The sequence below is a fragment of the Acinonyx jubatus genome, chromosome C1, assembly GCF_027475565.1.
Source record: "Acinonyx jubatus isolate Ajub_Pintada_27869175 chromosome C1, VMU_Ajub_asm_v1.0, whole genome shotgun sequence".
Taxonomy (NCBI): domain Eukaryota; kingdom Metazoa; phylum Chordata; class Mammalia; order Carnivora; family Felidae; genus Acinonyx; species Acinonyx jubatus.
The window spans coordinates 171,847,116-171,874,276 of NC_069381.1; the positions used below are offsets into that span (position 1 = coordinate 171,847,116).

General features: G+C 34.5%; 1 protein-coding gene and 1 long non-coding RNA gene across 6 annotated transcripts in view; one reads left to right on the plus strand and one right to left on the minus strand.

Moving 5' to 3' along the window:
* LOC128314083 (uncharacterized) overlaps window positions 1-26,959 on the plus strand; it is a 141,547-nt gene extending 114,588 nt beyond the window's left edge. Inside the window, exons 2-3 of the long non-coding RNA XR_008295479.1 lie at window positions 2,044-2,127; window positions 25,716-26,959. This is a non-coding gene — a long non-coding RNA (uncharacterized LOC128314083). The remainder of the gene's footprint in view (window positions 1-2,043; window positions 2,128-25,715) is intronic.
* Window positions 1-27,161, minus strand: part of TFPI (tissue factor pathway inhibitor) — a 105,493-nt gene that overhangs the window by 31,544 nt on the left and 46,788 nt on the right. For all 5 annotated transcript variants that reach the window (XR_003418637.2, XM_027055048.2, XM_053215417.1 and 2 more), the window contains 2 exons: window positions 8,913-9,035; window positions 1,769-1,966 (listed from right to left, as the gene is read on the minus strand). Coding sequence is in view for 4 of the 5 variants with exons in the window: in XM_027055048.2 (XP_026910849.1) it covers window positions 1,769-1,966; window positions 8,913-9,021 (307 nt within the window). In the remaining variant the exon portion in view is untranslated. The remainder of the gene's footprint in view (window positions 1-1,768; window positions 1,967-8,912; window positions 9,036-27,161) is intronic.

Below are 27,161 nucleotides of genomic sequence, written 5' to 3' on the forward strand. Positions count from 1 at the left end.
AAGGGTAACTTTTGCACAATGGTGAAATAAACGATTTGTGAATTGTAAAAAAGAAACAAGTGTGTATTTCAGGAAAGAGGCCAGGTGATGAAAATGTGTTGGCTGCTAAACGAAAAAGTGAGAATTACAAAGAATGAAGCAACCAGGCCTCTGAGCCAAGGTGCTGAACCTGAGTGATATTCAACTCAACACAGAAGGATACTTGGCCCAGTATGGAAGAGAAAGAGGTATAATGAATGGAAAATGACCCGGCAATCACAAAAACCAAAGGCACTACAGAGGATCACTGAACTGCTTAATCTGTGTTAGTAACATTTCCAGCACATCTATGGAGAAGAAAGAAGGAAATAAGTGCTCTGAGGTCAAGGAAATACATTCGCATCAATCCTTTTCTGTCAGCTCTGGAACATACAACAAAGCACCCCACAGAGTCACAGAGGAGAAAAGTTCTCTCTTTTCACCACACTGACATTTTCCCACAGGCAAGAGCATCATGATGCCAAGGCTGTTTTGTAAAAGCTATTCTGGAAAACATTATCAAAGTGAAAATGCACAGCTGCCTGTTTTGCGAACAAGCAAGGCACCTAGTGTTACTAACTAAAGATATCGTCTCTATGGTACTACAGTTTCATTCAACGAGCTAAGAACACACTATGGGGAAATTTGGGGCTACAAACTGGGGAAATAAACGTAATTCAGCTTCTTCTATCCTTTAAATAGCTCACAATTCAGAAGAATAAAACAGAGACAAAAGCATTCAAAATGTGACCAGAAGTGATTTGGGATTTATCACGAAACGAGATGAAACCACATTATAGTTTGTAAAATTCAGGAAACAATGTTGTTTTAATAGGATTAAAGCAAAATAAAAGTGTTCAATAAACCTTAACAATATAATATGATATACTTTTAAACATTATTACTTAGTAAAAATATGAAAAGTTGAGCTCAGTAAAATCTACAGGGGTCAGTAAGTATAGTATTTTCTACAATATTCCAAGGTCCCAGAGAAAATGACTTAATTTTCATATATATATATATTTCTTCTTTTTTTAATGTTTATTATTATTATTATTATTGAGAGAGAGAGAGAGTAGGAGAGGGGCAGAGAGAGAGAGAGAGAGAGAGAGAGAGAGAGAGAGAGAATCCCAAGCAGGCTCCTCACTGCCAGTGCAGAGCCCAGTTCGGTGCTTGAACTTAACAAACTATGAGATCATGACCTGAGCCAAAATCAAGAGTCAGATGCTTAACTGACTGAGCCACCCAGATGCCCCTATTTCTGCTTTCTGATGCAGTTTAGAATTTTCTCATTAGTAGCCACTGAGAGCCTCAAAGTGGATTCTCAGATTCATTATTTTGACAGGAATAGCTATAAGATCACTGTACTGATAAGGAAAGACCAAGTCAGTGTGACTAACAGTTTCTTTCCTGCCAATTCACAGCTGCCCAGGAAGACTGAATTATACTCACTTCACTGCAGATATAAAATCAGTGAACTTAAAGGTTTTTCTTCTTTATTATGGAGAAATAAATATAGGATAATAAGTGGGGCTTAATATAACTTATGATAACTGATATAAACAATGAAAAACGATATTTGCACATGAATGCCAAAAATGTGAACAAAATGTTCCTTGGAATGTTAAAATAGTTTAACTTTTTTTTCTAAAATTATCAAATCCATCATTAGATCTAATAACCCTGAACTTTTTGAAAAAGTTAAAGGAACCTAATGGCTCTTGGGTAATAATTGTCCCCAGAAACCTACCTCCTATACATTTTTCTTCGCACTCTTCCAGGCTTTCAAAGCGATTCTGATTTCCTTCACATCCTCCATATATAAATTCTTCACACTGTTGAGTGTGAATATTGAAAAAAAATTTCGTAAGGATTGCTCTGCATGGGCCATTATCTGCTTTCAAAGCACAAAATGAATGTGCAAGTTTCAGTGGTGGTAACCCATCATCTACAAGGTAAAAATAAAAGATATATAAGCTTTCATCAATACTGCAATAATGTTCTTTATTTTCATTTCCTTTTCAGAATGTCCTAATTTTTCTGAAAAAGTACAACAGAAATAACACAGGCTGAAGAAACCATGACAAGTTATTCAAGATTATCCAACAGGTACATAAAGTTTATAAACACACCAATGAAACAGGTTTTATCAACTAGTAGAGTTTAATAGTTGATTACTGATTATTAAAGGAAAATGTAGAATAGTTTTCCAGACTCTTGCTATGGATTTGTTTAAAAATATACCAGTTGATCAATGTGGAACTGAGTAGCAATTGTAAGGTAACAAGTGTGTTGACATTAGAAATTAAATAGAGACATCTTTTTAAATTCAGCAGTTTTTAAGGGCAGACATTGATGTCAACTTTTTGATTTGCTCTCTCTAAACCACAGTTGTGCCATTTTTTACACATAACTTGCTACAAACAATAGTATATCTAGATTCATATATCTGTGTACTATATCATACCATGTTAAACCATTATCCCTAATTATGAAAGTATAGGTGTTTGATATTACAAGTACATATATATCATGGTCCATTCTTTTACTTACCATGGTTGGTAACGGTATTTTAGCAATGTTGAAAAAGTTATACAACACTATCTATGTTTTAAAATAGAATGAGGCAATTATTTTGATCTTGAGTTAGAATTTTTTTTCCCTCAGTATTCCGTCACTTATTTTAGTCACAGAAGAATTTCATATCTTGTGAAGGGAGTTGTACATACAGAAAACTCAATTTTTTTCATTTTAATTTTTTTTAATTTAATTTTTTTATTTTTTAAAATTTACATCCAAATTAGTTAGCATATGGTGAAACAATGATTTCAGGAGCAGAATTTTTTAATTTTATTAAGTCCAACAATAGAGGCCTAATTTTAAAGAAGTTGCATTTGCTTATAGATTTATCGGTATGATAGACATGGACAATTGTGGCTGGTACCACCAAAATAATAAAGACCAAATAATGCCATTTCATACTTCTGAGGATTGTCTATAATATATTTTCTAAGCCTTTAAGTATTCACTCTGGTCACTTCTGAGGGATATTGAAACCTCAAAATGACCTAAACCAATTTACCCTTCAGAGGGCAGCAGTATTCTGCTAAGTGAAAACTGATGAAGTCTAGGTATCTTCCCCCAAAGGGTTTGAATACACTATAAAATAATTTACATTGAAAAATATGAATGAATGTCATCATTGTAAAAATATATGCAACATTTTAAAAGCATTAAATAAAAAAAAGTTTGTGGATATAAATCATCGAGAAGGAAATCAGTGTTGAATTCCTGTAATTTCAAAATTTCTGTGAATTTTTTGAAAGAGAAGATAGGCATATCATCAAAGTTAGAATAGGTAAGTTTATCTAATGTCTTCTACCCTTCAGGTTTTGTTATTTTAATGATCTATATCGAATTAATGTCTAGCTTTAGCTATATTTCAGTAATGTTAAAATTCTTTGTGATAAAATAATTGGAATATTATTTTTCATTTTCTATATGGGTCATAAAATGATAACTATGCCCTGAAATCTTAGAAGGATTAAAAATATAGCTTTCTATGCATAAGTTATTAATATGCTGTTTCATTCACTCCATGGTAATTATTTATGAACATGTAAATTTTATCTCAACCCCTTAATGCAACTTTTATTTTTATTTATTTATTTATTTTTGGCTTATATATATTTTTCAATATATGAAATTTATTGTCAAATTGGTTTCCATACAACACCCAGTGCTCATCCCAAAAGGTGCCCTCCTCAATACCCATCACCCACCCTCCCGTCCCTCCCACCCCCCATCAACCCTCAGTTTGTTCTCAGTTTTTAAGAGTCTCTTATGCTTTGGCTCTCTCCCACTCTAACCTCTTTTTTTTTTTTTTTTCCTTCCCCTCCCCCATGGGTTTCTGTTAAGTTTCTCAGGATCCACATAAGAGTGAAAACATATGGTATCTGTCTTTCTCTGTATGGCTTATTTCACTTAGCATAACACTCTCCAGTTCCATCCACGTTGCTACAAAAGGCCATATTTCGTTCTTTCTCATTGCCACGTAGTACTCCATTGTGTATATAAACCACAATTTCTTTATCCATTCATCAATTTAATGCAACTTTTAACCATAAAAAAAATCTAAGTTTAATTTATAAAATACCATATCACCATTTTTATTTCTTTGATAATATAATTGACATTTTTTTCAATTGAAATAAATGGAGCTGACAAATTATAGAACAGTTAGGTTTTCAGATTCCAAATGTGATAAGGTAGAAAAACATAGAACAGAGATTTATTATGACATATAGATCTTCATCTACAAAAGACATATATACTTTCACACCAAACACAATTTTCATGAACTGGCTAATTACAAGTTATAATACTGGTCAAACCTTTAACTAATTTGAATTTTATGCACCTGTGCACTTGTCTGTTTTCAGCTTCCTGTGGGGTATGTGCAGTTGAAAAATATAATTTGGGTGTTTATACGATATTTTTAAGTAATTGTTATACCAATTATATAATGTCCCGAAAGCCAATCAATCTCTATAATATATATGTAAATAGTTTACGAAATGAGTAAATAACGTTGATTGACATATATAAATTTAAATCTCATTTCCTTTTCTTTTTAATGATGTACCTAATATTTTATGCCGATGAACTTTTTGAATATGATTGGCTTCAAAATATGTCTAAAAAATTAAAAAATTAAGAAATAAATAAAATGTCTCTCAAGGCATATTAAAAGTTTCTGGCATCTAATAATGTGTAGTTCAGAATTATAATTTTGCTCAAATGTTCTTAGACTTCCCTGAAATTTTATTTTCTTAAGTTATACACACAGGTGCTTTTTTCTATAGTTCATGATAAATGTTATATATATAAGAGCACTTATACATAATACATATACATTATATATAACAGCATTTTAGAGTTGGTAAAAATATTTTCCATAGATAAATATGTAAATATAAAGAAAAAATGATTTGTGAAAAAATATCTTTCCCATTCATCGCTGAAATTACAGTTGTAAGTTTGAGTTCAATAATGACTGAAAGCCTTTTCTGAGCGGTAGTATATTTGTGAATAATTGTAAATGCTGCTTATATTCCCTTTCTTTACTTAAAGATTTAGAATACTGTGACTGACATTCTGACCTGTTAAAAGTTGTGAGAAGCTAGAAAGTTTGCCTCAAAGACTCTAAGCAGTGCACTTGATTGAGAGCAGACCCACGATAAGTATCATTGCATTAGCACAATGTATTTGTGGATGCATTTTTATGTGACCGATAAAAATTTGACCTGTCAGTTCTATAAATGTCTGATCTTAGAATAGGTCTCAGGATCTCAGGAGTAACATAAATAATTTTGAGAATTAGCTAGGAATAATAAATAATATTCAGATATTTTGAAGCTTATGGCTTATATCCCATTTTTTCAGAAATACCCATAGCGCTCCTCATAATATTATGATTCCTTATTCCCATGTTGATGCTACCTCAGATCTTCAGAAATCTTCACATCTTCATTGATGACTCCTCTGATTTTGACTTTTGATGTATCTGATAGTCCTATTCATCATGCCAAAACTTTTACTTTACATTTTGTCTATTAAACAAATATCGCTCCCTCAACTTGCTATTTAGTAATTATGCCACCAGGTGGCAGGCCATCACCACAAAAACGAAAGCTAGTACCATATTTATGCCTGTAGTAGTAGTAACAGCTGTTGTTTATGAATAATTGTGCTCCAGACATTTTGTAATTGTATTATTTAATAATCACAACAACCTTCTGAATTAGGTATTTTTAAATACCATTTTAAAAATTATAAAATAGCACTATCGAAATTAATTGCTCAGTTCACACCATAAGTGCTGGCTTTAGAATTGGCCCCACATAGTTTTACACCAAATATCTCACACATTCTTAACATTGAGTGATACTGTCACAGATCTGCATGACTGAGATTTCTAGATTGGCATTTAGGTCAAGGACATAGATTTAATCCTAGGATTTCCACTCAATACATTTTTTTTCTCAAATTTACTTTATAAAAACTAAAAATGTTTCAATAATGAAAGCAGGTGATTTTACAACAACTTCCCAAATGAAACACTAAGAATTAATTGTAAACTATATTTTATTAAGTTATTACCTGGTTCTTTATCGTTACTGTTCACATTTTAATGTATTTTTTAGATGAATCATGTATTAGAATATTGTGTTGTCCCATCAGCTTACGACCCACACTTTGCACGTCGCTGACGTGGGGGAGTGATGAGGTGCGCTCCCTTGAATGTGGTGCCATGCACTCCATCCAAAAGGGATGCAAGTCTGTCTTGGTTTTTATTTCTTACTTCGGATAAATCCTTTTGAAAGTTAACAATCGTGTGTTGATCATGTGTCAGGCACTGCGCGGTCAGGGCGGATGTGATAGTACAAATATCAGGTGGCAGCAGACACCCTCCCCCCCCCCCCAACACACACTCTCATGTAGCATGCAGACACTGAAGACTTACTTACATAAATATTCAGGACGTTCAAGGTGCTGTGTTTGTGTGTACTAAGATGCCTAAGCTTGTCTGAAGGATAAGGGAGAGCTTTCCTGAGACTTGAAACTGAGACTTGAGGAAAGTGTTAGTGACAAGGATCTGCCTAACACCATGTAACTAGAAAACACATACAGAGCAGTATAACAGGAATTTAATCTGATGCAGCCAGACAGAATTATGGTTTATATTATGTCATTTTTGTCATTGATTTCTTGTATTTTATGTCTCATAGTCTGAGGATTACAATCTCAGTCTCCCTTCCCCCTGCCCTGGGATGTTGGATAGAAGGCTCATGATAATATTTGGGGATATGTCACATCCCTTTTAGAGTCCTCATTCTCCTGGAACTTGTTTGGGAGTCTAGAGTTTTAATGGAATTTACTATTTAAGAACGCAGCCATATGCTCTGACTTCTCCCTGCCACAAAATGTGCCAGGTGCTTCTATGCAGTTCATATAACAACCATATGAACATAATTATTTACATCTTTATATATAAAGACACTGGAAGTCAGAGAGTTTACATAACTCACCTAATTTTGCAAAGCCACTGAGTGACAACCACACATGCAAACTTAGGTCTGTCTGATTCTAAATCTTATGAAGGACACCTGCTTTTCTTTAAATGCTCCCTGCTAATCTTCTCTCTCCCACTCTAAAGGAATTTAAAAAAAATCTTGTCACTACCGTTTTTTATTATCAAAAGGTTTATTGTTTTTCATCCTCCCCGCTGGTTAGACTGATTAAGAAAAGGTCTACTATTCCCTTGTGAGAGAAGCAATAAGACCTTATGTTTTCTTATAAGATGATAATACTCTATTCAATGAAATGGTATACTTCTATAAAAAGATGTCATGACTTTGGCACAGTGTGATAAATGGTATCTTCAAAATTGAATGGATTCTGATATGGAATCATGTTTTTGAAAGATTAATTAAAAACAAAACCCCAAACCCCAAAACTGGTTAAGACTGTGCAGCTAGTCAGTTTAGTGACCTTCAAGTCTAACTTTGAGGTAAAGGTGTTTTCTTAGCCAGCTTGGTTTTTTCTGAATTTATCCAGAGATTTTAAACTCTGGCTTAATTATTGATGGGTTAATTCTGGCTTGTTGGCCGACTGTGGCAACAGCAACATTTTCAGGAAGCTTCTGGTGACCTGGCGTGCATTTTCTCAGGCTAACTGAGGAGATTAGATTAGGTCAATATTGGGGATCCTCTCTCCTCCCACCTCCCAAGATGGGTTGCCCGCTGTTTCCTTGTTGGGATTTTATTCTCTACATTCCTTCTCTGCTCAACTTCCAGAATATCGGAAGCTATCTCTTTTGATAAATGGGGCAAATGAAGAATTAGAGCTTATTTCATCATGCCTAAATTCTCATTTTATAAAAGCAGATTATAGTGTTTATTAAATAGTTTCATTTTTAGGAAATTTTTATAACAATTTTTTTTTCACTGACAATAGAACAGTCTCTCCGTGAAACAGATTCTTGAGAACTTGGTCTGACTCATCACTGCTTCCCTAGGACCTACCAATCTCAGGCACATAATATATATTTATTTAGTCTTTATCAAAGGGAAATATATTGAATTAAATCCCTTTAAAGAGTGGTTAGATATATGAAATAAAAATATATTTATGGAAGTCTTTTGTACATCATAAACATTACATATGAATAGAAGCTATCACTTTGTTCATATTCTCTCACTATTACCAATGACTTGAGATTTCAATCAATGGTTTACTAATTTGCCACAAAACTATTACTTTTAAGAAAGAAATCTATAATAACAGTCATGGTACAGTCTTCTTTTTGTTCTATTGCTGATTGTTAATATTTTTTTTTAGATACAGAGCTTTCTGGGATGAGAATTAACTTGCACTAAGCCAGATCTCCCAGTGTCCTGTGTGGTTAGGTTCTCACACTGGACTCATCTGGGAAGTTCTTATTTTGAGAATAAGGCAAGAAAAGGAGAGAATGTGTGTAGTTCCTTTTTCTTTTCGCACTTATCCCAGCCAAAGGGTGGCATCACGGTTCACAGAGAGCTGTTTCTACAGCACTTTGCTACCTGCACTTGTCCAGAGATCCTTCAATGTTAAGACGTTATAGCCTGAAAAAAGGAGCCTTCCTTGCTAAAGTGACTTTTTTTGGTGTAAGTTTCATTTTTGTGTTGTTTGGATTTTTTTTTTTACATTTTACATATAAGACATTTCCCAAGAAAAATGTCACTTCTGCAAAGGCTAATTTTTCTACACAATGGAGAAAAATATATTAAATTATCGAATTAAAATTGAGAGCTTTAACTAGCTGAAAAAGATGAATGCTTCTAACATTTTACCTGTGACATCTGTATATTCCTCAGCATCCTCGGCGACAGCACTAAGAGGGGCAGAAGCACAGTTAAGCAGCAGATACACAGAAGTCCAAAAAATCTGTTCTTTCTTCATTGTAGAAATTATTTCTGAAATACAGAACCCAGATATACTTAATTAAGAGTAATGTCAAATTGTCTACAGACTGGTAGGAATCTTATGCATGCCTCCACATGTAAATTTCTATGACATTTAATGTGTATTCTCACACACTGCTGTCCACAAATTCCATGAGTCATATTTAAAACGTGTATGTGGCATTTACTACTGTAGACAGACATTCAGGACATATGTCTAATATTCAAGTACATAGCTCATATTTCAGCCTCGAAAACGCATATTTAAAATGGCAGTATTTGAGAGACATGGGTAAATCCTCATCAACATGGCTAAGTATGTCTTAAGATCCATTTTCATATGCGATTTTATCTGCATCAGTTCTAATGCAAGAATATTTGCTACCCTTCTTTCTCAGCCAGAATTAATTACATTTTAATATTTTGTACATTCTTCTGTTATTTTACTAATGCAGGCAACGTTAAATTCCTGATTTCACTTTCCCTTTGTTTCAGTACTTCTTTTATTTATTTATTTAAAAAAATTTTTAAAAAATACTTATTTATTTTTGAGACAGAGAGAAGCAGAGCATGAACGGGGGAGGGTCAGAAAGAGGGGGAGACAGAGAATCTGAAGCAGGCTCCAGGCTCTGAGGTGTCAGCACAGAGCCCGACGTGGGGCTTGAACTCACAAACCGCGAGATCATGACCTGAGCCAAAGTCAGACGCTTAACCGACTGAGCCACCCAGCGCCCCCAGTACTTCTTTTAAAAAAAAGAAAGGCACTTCACAAATTTTTGTCTTGTTTCCTTTAAAATAGATTTGTTTTTATAACCAATTTCCGAACCAGGTTTTCTATGAGAGAGCAAACAGAACTGTGGACAAAATACATGTCTAGCATTCTATTGAGTCCTTTACCTCAGTTCGTTCACCCTCATTTTAGGCAGTTATTATCTGATTCAAAAGAGTTTAACAGAAAAGTGACTTTAAGTGATAAACCAACACATTTACACTCTGAGGGAAATAGATTTCAGCAGGAAAGTGAGACTTCCTCTTTCAAAATGATTTAGAGATCCACAGTAAAAACTAATGGAAAACCACACTGAAATTTTTTTAAAGGTTCTGTCTCCTTTGGATTCAAAGATGGAAGGAAGTGTGTTCATGAAGCACAGGAAGAGAAAAAGAAAGAACATAGGCACATGTTCAGCCACTGAGGATGTTATCAGCGTCAGGAAAGAAAACAAAATCTTATCAGTAAATAGTCACAAATGCAGGAATGGATATTCCATCTAAAACAATTTAGAGAATTCTGTGTTTACGCCTATAACAAATCATAGCTGCAATACACGCCATTAAGGTGTTTGTAGCTTTGTAATAAATAATAAATAATCCCCCTTTGCTTTAAGCATCATAAAAATTACTAGTGAAAGGTACAACCTGTTTTCTCACAACACTTTGTAAATGTTAACATACACTTGATTTTTAGTCAATAGCAGTGTTACGTACCTTCTATATCATATCATAAAGTATTTGAATCCACAAATAGGTATGTATATATATATGCATATAGATACATAATTTTGAAGAGTCTATCAGCTAAATTTCTAGTCTTTCAAGGACTCTTCTATTTCTATTAGTTTCTTTGAGATATACAACCTTGTTATATCTTGATTGTAAAATATAGCATGTTTTCCTGTCCCATGGTTTAGGGAGCAGGCTGAGGTTGGGTGCTTGAAGAACTTGATGAGAATTTGGGCTTCAAACTCATCAAATTATTCTCTTTAAAATATTGGCCTAGAGTGTTGCCTAATTTTAGTAGTTTTAGACTTTCCTTACTTGTAAGAAACACAAGGCAGCTCAGACAGTTTAGGTCAAAAGGCCATCAGCTTATTCATTCTAGAGAAGGTAGAATAATCTAGGATCAGAAAGGAAGGTTTGTGGTTGGATCTGAGAGTCGGGGAGCTGAATACCGCCAGGAGTCGCTCATTGCTACTGCACTCCTTAGACAAGCTTTATTCCCCCTCAGTGCAGCCCAGCCTTCTCTACAATAGTAGGATGCACCGCACTGATATTTTAAACCTTAAAACATTCTTCCATGAAAACAATGTGACTGCTTCTCTTTATGGACTAGTTTCAAATAGCTTAATAGCACTGATGGTTTCAGTTTGGAAGAATTGAAACTTTTAGACCAATACATTTGAGATGACAAGCTGTTGGGAGACTGGAATCGATTTGGGGGAGCTGAAATGGACTTGTTTCAGGTTTGGAAAATAAGAAAATGTAGTAACCTTGCAAATCTTAACATAAGTGTATGGGTCTTAGGGTGGACAAATGTAGCTCCAAGAAGGAGCGGATTGTTGCTTCCAGAAGAAAGGAAGGGTGTCGGACAGATAAAACTATAAGAATGCCCTGCAGCGAACTACAGCTAATTAATGACACACAGAGTTTGAAATCAAGTTAGCAGATTACCAGTCCAGTCCTCTTTCTTCTCCACAGTGTTGCCCCTGAAGAGTGGCCAAAAGCACTCAGCCTTCCAGAGCAAAAGACTGATTTGGGCACACCACTGAAAAAATACTATGATTTGTTATGACACTGGTAAAGCTGTAGTTTGTGGAGATCACTTAAAGTGAACTGACTTAATTACATATCATTGTAATTGATTTCTTTTTAAAACTTCCAAAAGCATCACTAACTTACATTGCAAAACGGCAAACAAGACAGCAAACCCAAACTGAAGCTGTACATCGGTTAACTCACTATACCTTTCTGCATTCTACTTTCTTGAATATCTGGCCCCATTAAAAATATCTACTACCCAACCTGGTATCGTACAGAAAGATTGACTCAAAGGAGTTCAAAGATCTGACTGTGAAATATAAAACATTAAATCTTATAAAAGAAACATAGGATAATATGTTCATGACAAGGTTGGCAAAGATTTCTGAATCAGGACATAGCACCAATTATAAAATAAATACTGTTAATTACATTTCATTAAAATCAAGATTTTCTGCTCATCAAGATAAGCACCATTAAGACACTGAAAAGGAAGTTGTGAGAAAGTGTGTGAAACTCATGTATCTGAAGATTATACATTGAAAATGTATAAGGAATTAAAAATAAATAATCCAATTAAAAATGGGTTAAAGATTGAATAGGCACTTCTCAAAAAATTATATGCAAATGGAAAATAAGCATATTAAAAGATACTCAACATAGTCATCAGAAAAATTAAAATTAGCACTATTGTGAGAGAGTACAACTAAAATTAATAAAAGCTGACAATATAAAGTGTTAATGAGCATTTGGACCTTTACTATTGTTGGTGGGATTATGCTATCGTCTGAATTATTAGTGTTCCCCAAATTCTTATATAGAATCTTAACTCCCAAACGTGATGGTATTAGGAGGTAGAGCCTTTCAGAGGTGATTAGGTCTTAAGGGATAAGGTTCATGCTCTTATAAAAGAGACCCCACAAATACCCCTCATCCTTTTCACTATCTGAGGACACAGCAAGAAGGTGCCAGCTATGAACCAGAAGGAGGACCCTCAGTCTTACCAAGTCCCCTTTAATTTTTAATTATATAGCAAGAATATATTACATAAAGGTGTTATGTTAGTGACTAGTTGTGCATGATAATATGTTAGACACTAAGAGAGACTTAAAATCTAGAGGAAGCCTTGAATTTACATGTAACCAACAGAGTTAAATAAATATACAATGTTAATAACAATGCCTAGATAAATTGTCAGGATATCTTTGTATATGCCAGGTACATAGTAGTGGACAATAAATTCATGTTAAATTATTTAACTTGAATAAAAATAGTATTTATCTTTTGGGGGCCAAAATTTAAAACTCCTATACTTAGCTCTGCCAACAGCCTGTTAAGTAACCTTTGGAAATAAATTTATATTTTTAAACCTGATTTATAAAACACATGACTTTTGCTACATTGTCCTTAAATTCCATTTAAGTTCTAAAAATTTATGCATTTTAATGAACACATTTTATACACTTCACAGAATAATCTATAGTTAGTATAGTTTACGTTTTCTATTTTTTACTTTAGTGCTAATTTGCAGCATCAATTTTATCTTTTTAGGTCAAGATGTGTTCTCAGAATATGAGTTAGGCAACGTGTTATTAGTTGTTACATATATATATATATATATATATATATATATATATATATATATGTGTGTGTGTGTCAGAATTAAAAAACTTACAAAGGTTTCTCAACTGTAAGACTTTCATAGGATCCTTATTATGGTAATGTACAATTGTATTTTCTATGGGAGAATATACTAAATGCATTTCCAAATTTATATGGGACTACTGTCCCATAAAATATTTTGGGGAAATACTTTGACAAATAATGTTACATTTAAGGAAAAGTCAGTAGATTTTCTGAACCAGAAAAATATTAAAAAGCACGATGTGATCTGTGCTTTAATAAAATCCAGCATATATGGAAACATGTCAAAAGGGCAAAGTTTAAGGAATTAACAGCTAGAATGTTGCAGAAGATCAGATTAAAATTATGAACAGGGAGTTGTCCGTGGAACCACAGAGAAAAGGGCAGGTAGGAGAGACTTTTTAAGTATTGCTAAAACTGAGTGAGTAAATGCAGGATATGAAGGGCAGAGAATTCAAGCACATCCTGAGTAAACTGTTGTGTAATCATAGAAATAGGGAAGTTAATGTAAGTATTGGTGTGCATATCAGGGATGAATTCAGTCTGGACAGATTGTATGTGAAGGTTATGTCTTCTAAGTGGGCCTGTATAAAGGCAATTAAAAATATAAGACAGGAGCTGGGAAATGTTTCGCTATACCATCATCATCATCGTGAGGTAGGGTCATTTCACCAAGGGAAAGGGTGCCCAATAAGTCATTTCCAGCTCCCCTTCAATTTTATTTCCTGTCTTTCCTGTAATTGCTTGGCTTTATGGACACTACCTACTAATCTGTTGGCCTCACTGAAACTGCTAATTCTTGAACAAACCATACAACTTCTAGGTTTAAGACTTTGAAACTACAGTTTTTTTAAATTAATTAGTTTATTTGAGAGAAGGATGGGAGAGGGGAAAGCAGAGAGAGAGAATCCCAAGCAGACTCCATGCTCAGTGGGGAGCCCAAAGCAGGACTCCATCCCATGACCCTGGGATCATGACCTGAGCTGAAATCAAGAGTCACGCAACCAACTTAGCCACCCAGAAACCCCCAAAACCACTATTTCTTGTCATGAGAATATGCTTTTCCAAGATACTGGATTAGCAAACTCCCTTCTTTTAGTTGGTACCCTTTCCAGATAGCTTCTCCTCCAAGAGATTTTCTTAGAGCACCATATTTAAAAAGTAACCAGCACCAGTACCTCATCATTCTCTATCCCAATAACCTGGTTTTTCTTTTTTAAGCTTCTTTGTCTCTTCATTACTGAACTGTAGAAGTTCTGTACCTATTATGGACATAAATTCTTTGCCAAACGTATACATTATAAATATTTTATCTTGGTTTATGGCTTAGCTCTTCATTTTCATATAAGTATCTTGAGCACCAATTTTTATTTTTAATACATTTGATTTTTAAAAATAATCCAATAGTTCAGTAACTATTAGTGTATCTATAGAGTTGTACAAACACTGCCCCCATCAGTTTTAGAATATTTTCATCAACCTATAAGGAAACTCCATACCCTTCAGCCATTACCTCCTCCCTTCCCAGTTTCCCCATTCCACATCTCTAGGTAACCATTAATCTAATTTCTGTCTCTATATATCACCTAACTCTAGATATTTCATATAAATGGAATAATACACTAAATGGCCTTTTGTGTCTGGCTTCTTTAATTTAGCGTAATGTTTTCAAGGTTCATCCGTGCTATAGCATATAGCAGGATTTCATTTCTTTATATTGCTGAAAATATTTGATTGTATAGACATACCATAATTTATCGATTTATCAGTCAGTGAGCATTTGTGTTGTTTCCACTTTTGGGATATTATGAATAACATTATGAACACTTGTGTACAAGTTGCTGTGCAGACATACGTTTTCATTTCTCTTGGGTATATAACTAGGGGTGGAATTGCTGGATCATACAGTAATTTTGTTTAATCTTTTAAGGAACTGCCAAATCAGCTGCACCATTTCACATTCCTACTAGTTATGTCTTGCTTTGTTTTTTTGAATAACACTTATCACCACTTACATATTTATTTGTATACATGTTCACTGCCTTGAGCAGTAAAGCATTTTCCATTGTGAGCATAGACACTTTATGCAACTTTCACATTCTATGTTTGATACCCCAAAAATGACAAAGTAATACTTGATAAATAAGTGAATTAATTTGAGTATACTTTGTGAGCTAAACTTAGGGTATAGTATGGATCTCTGGATATATCCATGCAGTTTTATTTATTTCTACCACTCCCACACACAAAAAATAATAAAGAGGGGTTAGCAGCAAATGTGATAGAGTGGTCATTCTTCCATATTTCTTTTTCTAAATGTAATTGTCTTTTTTAAATTGCATACTCTACTTTTCCGGAAGTATGAAATATTTCAGTTGAAAAATTTGTATAAAAGGAAATTTTTAAAGGAAAATATAACATGAATAGACTAGATTTCATGTTTATAAAATTTTACTTAAGTGGCAGGTACTTTCCAAATCAAAGGAGGAAAAAGAGCAATTGCTAACACCCAGTCCAAAGAGATGGTAGTGTGTAGGAGGGATGCCTAAAAGTGACCTTAGAGGGGCATCTAGGTGGCTTAGTCAGTTAAGCGCCTGACTCTTGATTTCGGCTCATGTTATGATCTCATGATTCCTGAGGTCAAGCCTCATGTTGCACTGTCAATGTGGAACTTGCTTAGGACTCTTTCTCTCCCTCTCTCTCTGCCCCTCCCCCCGCTCTTTCTCTGTCTGTCAAAATAAACAAATAAACATTTTTAAAAAGTGTACTTAGAAAAGAGATAATTAGGTGAAAGAAATGTATTGTTATTTCACTATTATGATATTAATATTCTTGAGAGATTATGTGAAAGAAGGGGAAGTAGTCAGTATAAATCTAGGAAGTGAGGAGCCAAAAATGGAAAGGAAAAGGGAAGAACCTTGAGATTTTTACTTGTTGAGGATATAGGCTTATCGATGAACTTTCTATCAACTACAATCCTTTTAAAAAATATGGGGCACTTGGGCGGTTCAGTTGAGCATTAGGCTCTTGATTTAGGCTCAGGTCATGATCCCAGGGTCATGGGATTGAGCCTTATTTTGGGCTCCACACTAAGCATGGAGCCTGCTTAAGATTCTCTCTCCTTCTGTCCTCACCCCCCCCCAAAATAATCTTATTCTACATGAAATATTATACCCATCTTAAGAAAACTGAGGCTCAGAAAAGAAGTATGATTTTTCCAAATAGAATGAGACAGCTAATATTTGCATCCCTGTTTCTGTAACTCCAGAGTTCATAGTCATATCACCATACCAAGCTGTCTTCCCAAGAATTGGGGAATTCTGTCTTCAGCAATGTCTATAAAGTACCCAGCCTCTGGCTGCCTACAAGGTTATTCTGCTTGGCAATTATATCACTGGGGTAGAGATGACTATATCCCTTATGGAAACCAAGAGCCATCAAATCAATCCAAGTAATGTCCCATGCTCTGATCCCAAGTAATATCTTTCCTTCCTCCCTTCCTTCTTTTTTTCTCTTTCTCTTCTGTTTTTCCTGCTATCCATCCTTCCTTCCTTCCTTCCTTCCTTCCTTCCTTCCTTCCTCTCTCCCCATCTCCCTTCTGCCTTTTCTCTTTTTTAGGTTTGTTTAGTGGTTAACTGAAGGAGTCTGGAGTGAGACTGTGCTATGGGCTCAGTGTGTCCCCCTACAAATTCATATGGTATCTTAACCCCCCAGTAACTCAGACTGTGCTGTATTTTGAGATAAGGCCTTTAAAGACATAATTAAGGACCAATGAGATTGAGGTGGGCCCTAATCCAATATGACTGGTGTCCTTATATAAAGAGGAAACATTAGGATATGGATACACACAGAGGAAAGACTTACTACCTATAAGCCCAGAAGAGAGACCTCAAAAGAAACCATTCTTTGTTGACACCTTCATCTTGAACTTCTAGCTTTCAGAGCTGTGAGGAAATAAATTTCTATTGTTTAAGCTACCCAGTCTATGGGATATTGTTTTCACAGCCCTGGTAAACTAGTACAGACTGTAAAACTTCACATACCAGTTTAGTCACTTACCAATTACATGAATTTGATAATAAATTTATCCCCTCTTTGCTTCTGTGTACTCATCTATAAATTGGGTATTTTACTAGAACCTACTTCACTGGATGTGAGGATTAAATGTAAAGGAGTTAGAATGGTGACTGCTTCAGTAAATTTTAGTTATTATAATTTGTATAAGTAATGTTTGACATCATGTTGGGTGCACTGTAAAAAAACCGAAGCTCAATATTCATGGAGCTTATTCTTCCTTGAGAATGTTACCTCAGATTCTATGAAGGTCTAGAAAATAATTGAAAGCATAGCACTAATTTGGAAAGAGATTAGGGAGAAGCTGAGCAACATTTTTGTACTGATTTGGTTAGTATGCAAGCCAAGAATTCCTGGGCTACAAATTAGAAGATGAGCAGTACAGATCTTAAGGTAAAGTGAATATTCTAAGGATCGCAGTCAAGTGGAGCTAGAAATATTTGGCAATTTGGCTTTGGTGACTGGAAGAGAACTCAAAAGGAATGGCAATGGACATTGATGTGAATGAGAACTTACGGCAGGATTCAAAGAGCAAAAAGCTCACAGAGAATGGAAGACACTAAGAGTAGGCTGGAATTACAGCATTAGATTTCTAGTACATGATTTTGGGAAAGACATGAAACAATATGTAGACAGTTACTGATCTATTCTACCTTTAGTTCCGGGAATGTACTCTTTCTTGTTATCTTCTGTGATCTGTCATTTTGAAATTAATCTGGAAAAATTTCATATTGTGTAATTGTGTTGTGTATTATCAGCACGGTGCTCATATAATTTAAAGTTCCGAGCTCACATATTATTGAACTTCTTTTTTAAAGTTTTACTGTTAATTTGCAAGATCAATGCATACTTTGCTATGTCTAAAAGGGAGGAATTTCATTTTGGCTGCTTCTTTGTGGTGTATCAATGAAAGACAGGACAGACAAACCTGACAACCAGAAAAGAGGAAAAAATAGATTGAAGAATAACTCCAATTTTCTGCTCAGCAGTCGCTAATGTTGTTATCCTCTTGGTGTTTATTACTGCCATCCACTCAATTTGGCTGATCCCTTGGGGGCTACCTTTCTGCCCACTAAAGTTTGGAGCCTTCTTTTATCTTTAATCTATGTGCCTCCTTGGCTCTTTCACATTTTGGGTGAGTTTGCTGCACACTAACACCAAGGATAATGAATGAAGAAATAGAGAATTAAAATAAAACTTATGGTGAGAGAAGGGGAAGATAAAAACCCTTCAGTGATTTTTATAGTTTTCTATTTTCTCTGTATGTTTTGAAGGTCGTCTTTATGAGTAGTATTTTCAATGGAAAATTTCCAAATATTCATAATGACCAGGGTCCAGAAATGGTTTTTTTTTAAACTATTTTTAATAGGCTTCCAACTCTTGTTCCTGGATGGAGAGTTTCTGAACTTGCATAATCTCAGTAAGAGATTTCAGAGCCAGACTTTTCTCAGGCAAAAAATATTTTTTTAATAAATACATTGTGGGAATGCAAATGTTTGGGTGGCTTCTCAAGAGAGGTCTAAGGCTGTGTGACTGCACATTTGCCACATAATAAATTCTAACAAGTCTGTACAGAGCCTTCTTTATCTCTTTATTAACTACCCCCCCAACCCCAGGCCCACATTCTTGGAACACTGAGTCATCATTATAAGCATTATTTTGGCATCAGGATTATTTATCTATGAAATAAGGTTAAAATTAGATAAAATGTGATGAGATTCTGGCTATAGGGAATATACACCACATTTGTTTTAAGAAATATTAGAAGTGCACGGTGCCTGGGTGGCTCAGTCGTTTAAGTGTCCGACTTCGGCTTGGGTCATGATCTCATGGTGCGTGGGTTCGAGCCTCATGTCAGGGCTATTTGTGCTGACAGCTCAGAGCCTGGAGCCTGCTTCAGATTGTGTCTCCCTCTGTGTCTCTGCCCCTCCCCCATTTGTGGTCTGTCAAAAATAAATAAATGTTTAAAAAGTTAAAAAAAGAAATATTAGAAGTGCAAAGATACGGCATTTATAAAACATCATTTTAAAATAAAGTCTTAACATTTTTTTGAAGTGGTTTCTTATCTATTAGGTCACTGTATCTGGACAATAATGCTATACAGCCATTGGCACAGGTATGCTGAATTTATGTTAGAGATACATGAGTTATTTTCCAACATCACATGGCTAGTAAGTGACAGAAGCAAGACTAGATCCTCAACTTTCCCAAAGGTTCCTTAAAATAAACAAGACTTATGGGATAGAGACTAAATACAATTCAGGAAAATATTATCCAATATGTCAATTACTTATATCTGTCTGTATTTGCCTTTGAACTATTACCTTTATTGTGAATTGAAGACTATGAGTAGGCAATATCACCAAAGGAACTACAGTATAAAAACCAGTTTCTCTGGTTGCTAATCCTACAAGTATAATTGATTAACCAGTGTAAGAAAATAGCTTAAAAGCAGGCATCTAGGGAGAAAATCTAAATGAAGACTCAGTCTACAATATGAATATGAATCCCAAATAATTCTACAGCTAATTATAATTATATGCTTGAAATAAGGCTCAAATAAAATAGGAGTTTGCTGTTTTCAACTTTGGTCTTTAGCCAAGATTTTTTTTTTTTAGATTTGTATAAGTGTCTTCTATTTCCTCTAAAATTTGGGGAAAAAAGAAAATATGATGCTTTAAAGATTTTTCAGGTACCTTTTTTGCGGTTCCTTTGTGTGACTTGTTCTAATCTATTCATTCAATCTTTGGCTACTAGGTGAATTTTTGTGTCATCTTCCCAAGTATAAGGGACCCCCCTCCCGCCAGTTTTTTTTTTTTTTCCTAAGGCTTTGACCTGTGCCCTTCTTGAATGCGGTTAGCTAAGGTTTGGGCCAAAAGCCAACTTCCCATATTTACGGATAGACTGATGCAGAAATATTTACACAATAACAAAATAATCACTAATGGGGTACCTGGGTGGCTCATTGGTTAGGTGTCAGTTTCTTTTTATATTTATTATAAAAAATGTCAACAGAAAAGTAATGAAAGATGTATCTACAAAAATTGTTTCTATATGTATTTTGCAATTATTTGAGTATAAATATTTTTCATAATACCAATTTAATTTTTTCATTCAGAAATATCTATAGTTCAGTCCTCTTTCAATATAACTTCTATGATTATAATAAGCTTATAAGTTTTAAGTAACTGGAAATTTTATTTTTTTCCCCATCTCTGCAATGGGAAAAATGCGACACTTTTTATTAATAAAACCGTTTAGAAATTGTCTATTTCATTTATGTTTGATTCTATCTAGAAAAGTGAGTCATCTAAGTGATATATCTGCACAAATGAAAAGCAAGCATTCTATGGTAGTTAATAGGGGATGGGAGTGGGAAAATTGGGGAAATGTTTAAGTGTACAAATTTGCAACTGGTAGATAAAAAAAAAATCCTGGATATCTAATGCACAATGTAATAATTATAGACAACAATACTATTTTATAAATTTCAAAAATGTTAACAGGCAACTTAATTGTTCCCACCACAAAAAACAAGTGATAATTATGTGATGCAATGGAGATGTTAGCTAACATGGTAATAATCACATTGCAGTTTCCAAATATATCAAATCAACATGTTATACACCTTGAACTTACACAAAGTTATATGTCAATTATATCTCAATAAATATTTTTTTTTAAATAAAGTAAGCATTCTGTTTGGTATTGTTAAGATAGTATGAGCCATAGGCAAAATATACTATGACTATGTATTACTAATTATAATAGATTTAATAAACACCTTCATTTAAAGAGGGAGAGTATTATTGAGAGACTGATTCTGACCAACTGATCTTATTAATATTTACAGAATTAAAACGGTCTTCTTAACTGGGGAAGGTAATACATGTTCATTTCTAAGAAATCATAAAACATAGGGGCGCCTGGGTTGCTCAGTCGGTTAAGCGTCCAACTTCAGCTGGGGTCACGATCTCGTGGTTCGTGAGTTCCAGCCCTGCGTCTGGCTCTGGGCTGATGGCTCAGAGCCTGGAGCCTGCTTCCGATTCTGTGTCTCCCTCTCTCTCTGACCTTCCTCCGTTCATGCTCTGTCTCTCTCTGTCCCAAAAATAAATAAACGTCAAAAAAAAATTAAAAAAAAAAAGAAATCATAAAACATAAAGAACAAGAGAAGAAAATCCTAGAATAGCCATCAACCTACACACTCAGAGAAAACAAAACAAAACAAAAAACACTGGTGCATATGATTTCAGATATATGTGAACATGTGTGTATTAGTGTATGTATATGTGTGCTAATATTTACGTAAACGTGAATAATCACAGCACATATGTATTTTGGTAACCTCCTTTGTCATTGAACATGAGGATATAGGTATCTCTCTAAAATGACCTATATAACCTCATTTAATAACTGTATAATATTTTATTTTTTATTGTTTTAGAATTTATTTTGCCAATTAGAAAATTAAGTTATCACAAACATTACAAACATCAATGTTATAAATATATTTGAAGTTTAACATTTTAAAATTTCCTTCACTATTCCTTTTTGGTACATTCACAGGCAAGGAATTATTAGGACAAAATCTTGTACATTTTTAAGAATTTGCATGTGTGTAAATTGCCATTCAGGTATATAATTCCAATATACATCTTTTTCAGGGGCTTATAAAAATGTTTATTTCTTTGTCTTTGCCTAAATGGTGTGTATGTGTGAGAGTGTATATGTGTTTCTTTAAACTTTACCAATCACTCATTTGAACTGCAATAAAAAGTGACTGTCTTTGTGGACAGTATGATGTCTGTGACCAAATTAGAGAAATATTTTACAAAGTATGAAGATGCAAAGTAAAGATTGGTAATAATAAATATATGCATCTGCTCTGGTATACTATTTTCTTTCAAAATAAATTAAGGGTCTAAAGAGATGAGAGAGCAAATAAATATATTAATGTTATTTCATATGTAGGGTAAGACTGCAAAAAATAAAGTGAAAAGAATGGATGTAAGAGAGGAACATGATGCCTTTTGAACGTCAATCTGGTTCTTTCTAGTTGTCAACTAGGAAAAAGCTTTAAACATCCATGCCACTCTAGGTTTTTAGCTGCTAAATAAAGGGTTAGAACAGGTTATAATCTGTGTTGATTTTGAATAAAGGTAATATGTGGAAAACACACGTAACAGAATGCGTGGCCTTAGTGGGTTTTCCTTAGCAAAATTTCACCCCTGCAAACTCCAGTGTGTACAGAAGTAGCAAATATCTCCAGAGTACAGCCTAAAGTTTGATGAGAGTAAAGAACCAAAGAAATGGCCATATTTGTTTTCAGAATGGTAAATGTGACTTATCCCAATTCAGGCAACGAGGAAAAAAAAAATGGAAGGGGGTTAAATGTGGGGGAAAAAAAAAAGATCTTGTTTATCCTCAATTCAAAGAATCATTGTTTGAATCACTGTTTTTAAGAGAATTCCTGACATCTTCAATATCACCAAACATCATACCTCATCAGCATTCTCATTTATAATCCTTAAACTATTTGAGTTTAGCTTGATACTAAACAAAGTAAGTTAGATTAAGACTTTTCTCTCCACTCTGCCTGCTGTGCCCTCGCCTGTGCCCCTCCTAACCATGCCTCACAAAATCGAAGAAATCAAGGACTTTCTGCTCATGACCAGGCGGAAGGGTGCCAAGTTCGCTGGCAGCCACCATTCTGCTTTCTTCATGGACTGTTCTAGATCTCTCCTCCGTCAAGATTAAAAAATAATAATAATAATAAGGATAATGTGACGTTTAAAGTCCGATGCAACAGATACCTTTACACTTTGGTCATCACAAAGAGAAGGCAGAGAAACTGAAGCAGTCCCTGCCCCCCCAGGTTTGGCAGTAAAGGAGCTGAAATGAACCCGGCACACTGATTTGAACTGTATTAAAATTTTAAAAATTCTAGAAAAAAAAAAAAAAGAAAAGAAGAGAAAAGAAAAAGACTCTTCTCTCGAAAAGAAAATTGCAAAATAAGGTGAAAAAACACAGTATGTCAAATCATATCACACTATGATGAACATCAGAGTTGAGCTATATACTCAGTATTAGATGATTAGTACTCTTAATAATGTAAGAGTTGTAAACTGGAAAGGGTAATGTCTGGGAAACACATCCTAGATAAAGTGAAATATCAAAAACCTTTGAAGTCTTGGGAAGAAAACTTGAGAAATTAGGATAAAGAGCAAGCAAAATGTACAAGAAATGTTATACATTAAAGTTTAATGAAAGGAAAACTCATATAATAAATTTTATTTAAAGGAAAGAATATACCCTTAATGAAAACATGAAATAAATGTAAGGGACAGGATCAAATAATGGCAGGTTCAGATTGCCTTAGATTTTGAAGCACAGTGTGACCCAACGAAGCAATATATTATCATATATAAAAATTATCAAGCATTATTATATGTATCCTCCATACTTCATGTCATAACATCACAAATGTTTACCACACACACACAAAATATAAAACATGAAACTAAGAAGTCCTCCTAACATGTACACTTGGAAGTTTTTATGGAGTCAGTTTAAGTATATTCTGGAATATCAGAAAACACAGAAGCTTCCAGATAATATTTTAAAATGAAAGCTGTCTATGATATGTAGTATCATTGGAAGTGGAGTTTGGGAGAAGTGGCCCGATTTGTGAGGAAATTAAAAAGTAAATTCAAGATAATTTGTTGATTAAAATTATATGGAAAGTGAGGAGAGAGAAGAATCAAGGACAATGATAGTTTCCGAGTTAACAAAAAGTCAGTGGATGGTTCCAGGTAATGACTTAAAAAGAAAAAGAACTTGTTGCCTTAGGAAGGTGATGAATTCAGTCTGAGGCACTTTGAGTTTGAAGTTTTTGTAAGACATTCATTGGAGCCATGAAATAAGAGGCCTAATACATACATGTGGAGCTCAGGACAGACATCTCTGCCAGAGGTGAGAATCAGGGGCACCCGGGTGGTTCAGTCGGTTAAGTGTTCAACTCTTGGTTTCGGCTCAGGTCATGATCTCACAGATTCGTGAGTTCAAGCCCCGCATTGGGCTCTGTGCTGATAGCATGGAGCCTCCTTGGGATTCTCTCTCTCCCTTGCTCTCTGCCCCTGCCCCACTCACGCTGTCTCTGTCTCTCTCAAAATAAATAAATAAACTTAAAGAAAAAAAGAAATGTGAAAATCAAAGTATAAATGGTAATTTCTTCTGTGTAGTGGATGAAACAGTTTTAACACATACTTGTATAGCACTTGCTAAGGAGCGGACATTCTTCCTTTTACAAACTTTAATTTCATGTAATCTGTGACTCTATGAGGGGAGTATGAGGATTAGAAAGGAATACCCTAGAACTAAACTCCAAAGAATGAGAATGAGGAAAAAGGTCTGAGAAGACGACTAAGAAATGGCCAGGGAAGCAGGAGGAAACCTGGGAAGCTATAGTGATATGGATGCTAAGGGAGGCACTTCAAGAAAGTGTTGCAGGTTGACAATGTCTGAAGCACAGAGGGTTCAAAGGAAGGCATGGTGGTTAGTGTCAATGACATTGTCAGTACCCTTGCAGAATGACAAAAGATTTGATATAGTTGTGTGGGCAGGTGAGCTGTCGAAGGAACCGGAATAGAGGCTGTGAACACAGCAAGTTAGGGTATCATTTCATGAATGTATCCGGAAAAATAAGAAAAGTAAAGGGAAACTTCTCTTGAGGGTATAGTTTTATACGTTTCTGCCATTAGAGAGAGGGAGAAAAAACTAAAGCATAAAAAAAAAAATGAATAGAGGATCCTATAACATGAATAGAAGATCCTGGGCAACAGATGAAGAGGGTCTAAATTTAGACCTGAAGAAAAGAGTATATTCCATTAAAATGAGAGGTGGAGGCACCTGGGTGTCTCAGTCAGTTAAGCATCTGACTTTGGCTCAGGTCATGATCTTCCAGCAGTTCGTGAGTTCAAGCCCCACATCAGGGTGTCTAATGACAGCACTGAATGGCTTCAGGTCCTATCTCCTTCTCTCTCTGCCCCTACCCTGTTTGTGCTCTTTCTCTCTCTCAAAAATAATAAATAAATATTTGTTTCAAAATGAGAAGTATTCTTTTGGGGGGGTTGGGGAGGTATGATACATTTTCAGATGTGTGAGTGTATGTACATGTATGTATTTTGTGAAGGAGTTGTTGAAGAGCAAATAGAAAGTAGATGTTGTTGCTGTGATTCAGTTTACTAGGTGAATAAGAGGTTGAGATTGTTCAAAATGTCAAGTAGTGGATTTTTAAAAATGTGAGAGTTTGACATCTTCTCTAGACAAAATAAAAGGAGGTATTGAAAATTTCTTGTTAAAGGATTTCTGGACCTCTGGGATCCAAAATTATAAATTCATAATAATTGGCCTGTGAAAATCAGTGCTTCTTCTCTCTAGATATCAAAAATAAACTTTTGAAGGATCCAGAGTTGGATTTTATCAGTTGGACAGAGATAAAAGACCACAAGGGCAAGACTTTGAGGAGTGTTGGCAAGAGGAAACATGTAAGTGGTTTGCTATTTAATTATCCACAAATAATTTTTCCTATGTGTACATTCTTTCTTCAAAAAATGTAGATGATATGTTATGCTAGCAATATCACATACTTGGAAGTTTAAATATATGAAAATGGCTAAATGCACACTCATGTTTATTTTAGTATAAAAATGTTACATTTTTAATGTAGATATGCAATGTTATGATAATTATCAGATATGGTGACACATCCATCTATCAGATGTAATATTATACAAAGTTAAATTGGTAATGTTAATGACTAGAAGCTAAAGTGGGGGAATAATCATGATAATATGAATTTTAAAAGCTGAATACAAAAAATATATGTCTATTTTAAGATCAGCTAAAACTGATGTTCATGCAGAAAAATATGTTTTAAAAAGGGAAACTATATTAGGCTAGTGAGAATATGGATATCTTTTTGTCATTTTTTTAACTTTTTAAATTGTTTCAGTTTTCTTGTTTGTTTTCATATTGAACAACCATTTGTAACCACTTTTTATCGATGTTAGTAAGCCGAAAATGTTCAAAATCTAGATCTCAGGGAAAGATAGCCTATGTCTACTCCAGGAATAAATTTATAGATAATAAGCTTCATTACTCCACTTTAATCGTAGTGATTCCATTTCCCCTATGGTGATTGGTTTAATTATTTCTATATGATAAGTTTCTGACCAATGATATGAGAAAGAAAGTATGCTATTTTCCCAGGGTTCGAGATTATGTACTTTTGAAAAAGATTCTTGCTTTAAATGGAGCCACATGGAAAAGGCCACATGGTGTGTCTGTCCGTTTGTCTTTATGTGATGCTTGTGACTGAAGCAATCATCTTATAATATTGAGACCTACCTGAGATAAAGACTACCTGCTATAAATGATAGAAATAAAATGACAGGGGAACCTGGATTTGTGTTGAATTAACTGGTCTTGAAGCATATTACCTCTGTGCTTTGTACAGTAAGATAATATAATGAAATAAGTAGCCTCATTATCTAAGCTAGTTGGCTGTGGTTTTGTCCTACACCCAGCCAAATGTAACCTAACTGAGAGTTATTTTGCTTTTATTACTTTCACAAACTGCTTATTAACCAATTTTTTTTCAACTGTTTTGATAAAGGATGCTTGGGGGAGCAGTCAGCGCCCCTACAAGAGTCAAATTTTTAGATTATGTTTTAGAAATATACCCAGGGTAAAGATAAAATATGGAAAACAATGAAGCAAAACATTCTGACCTGATAAGTAAATTAATATTAGAAACACAGGGTGATTCAAAAATAAAACAACAACAAAACACATCCTGAAATAACTGCAGACTATTGACTTTAT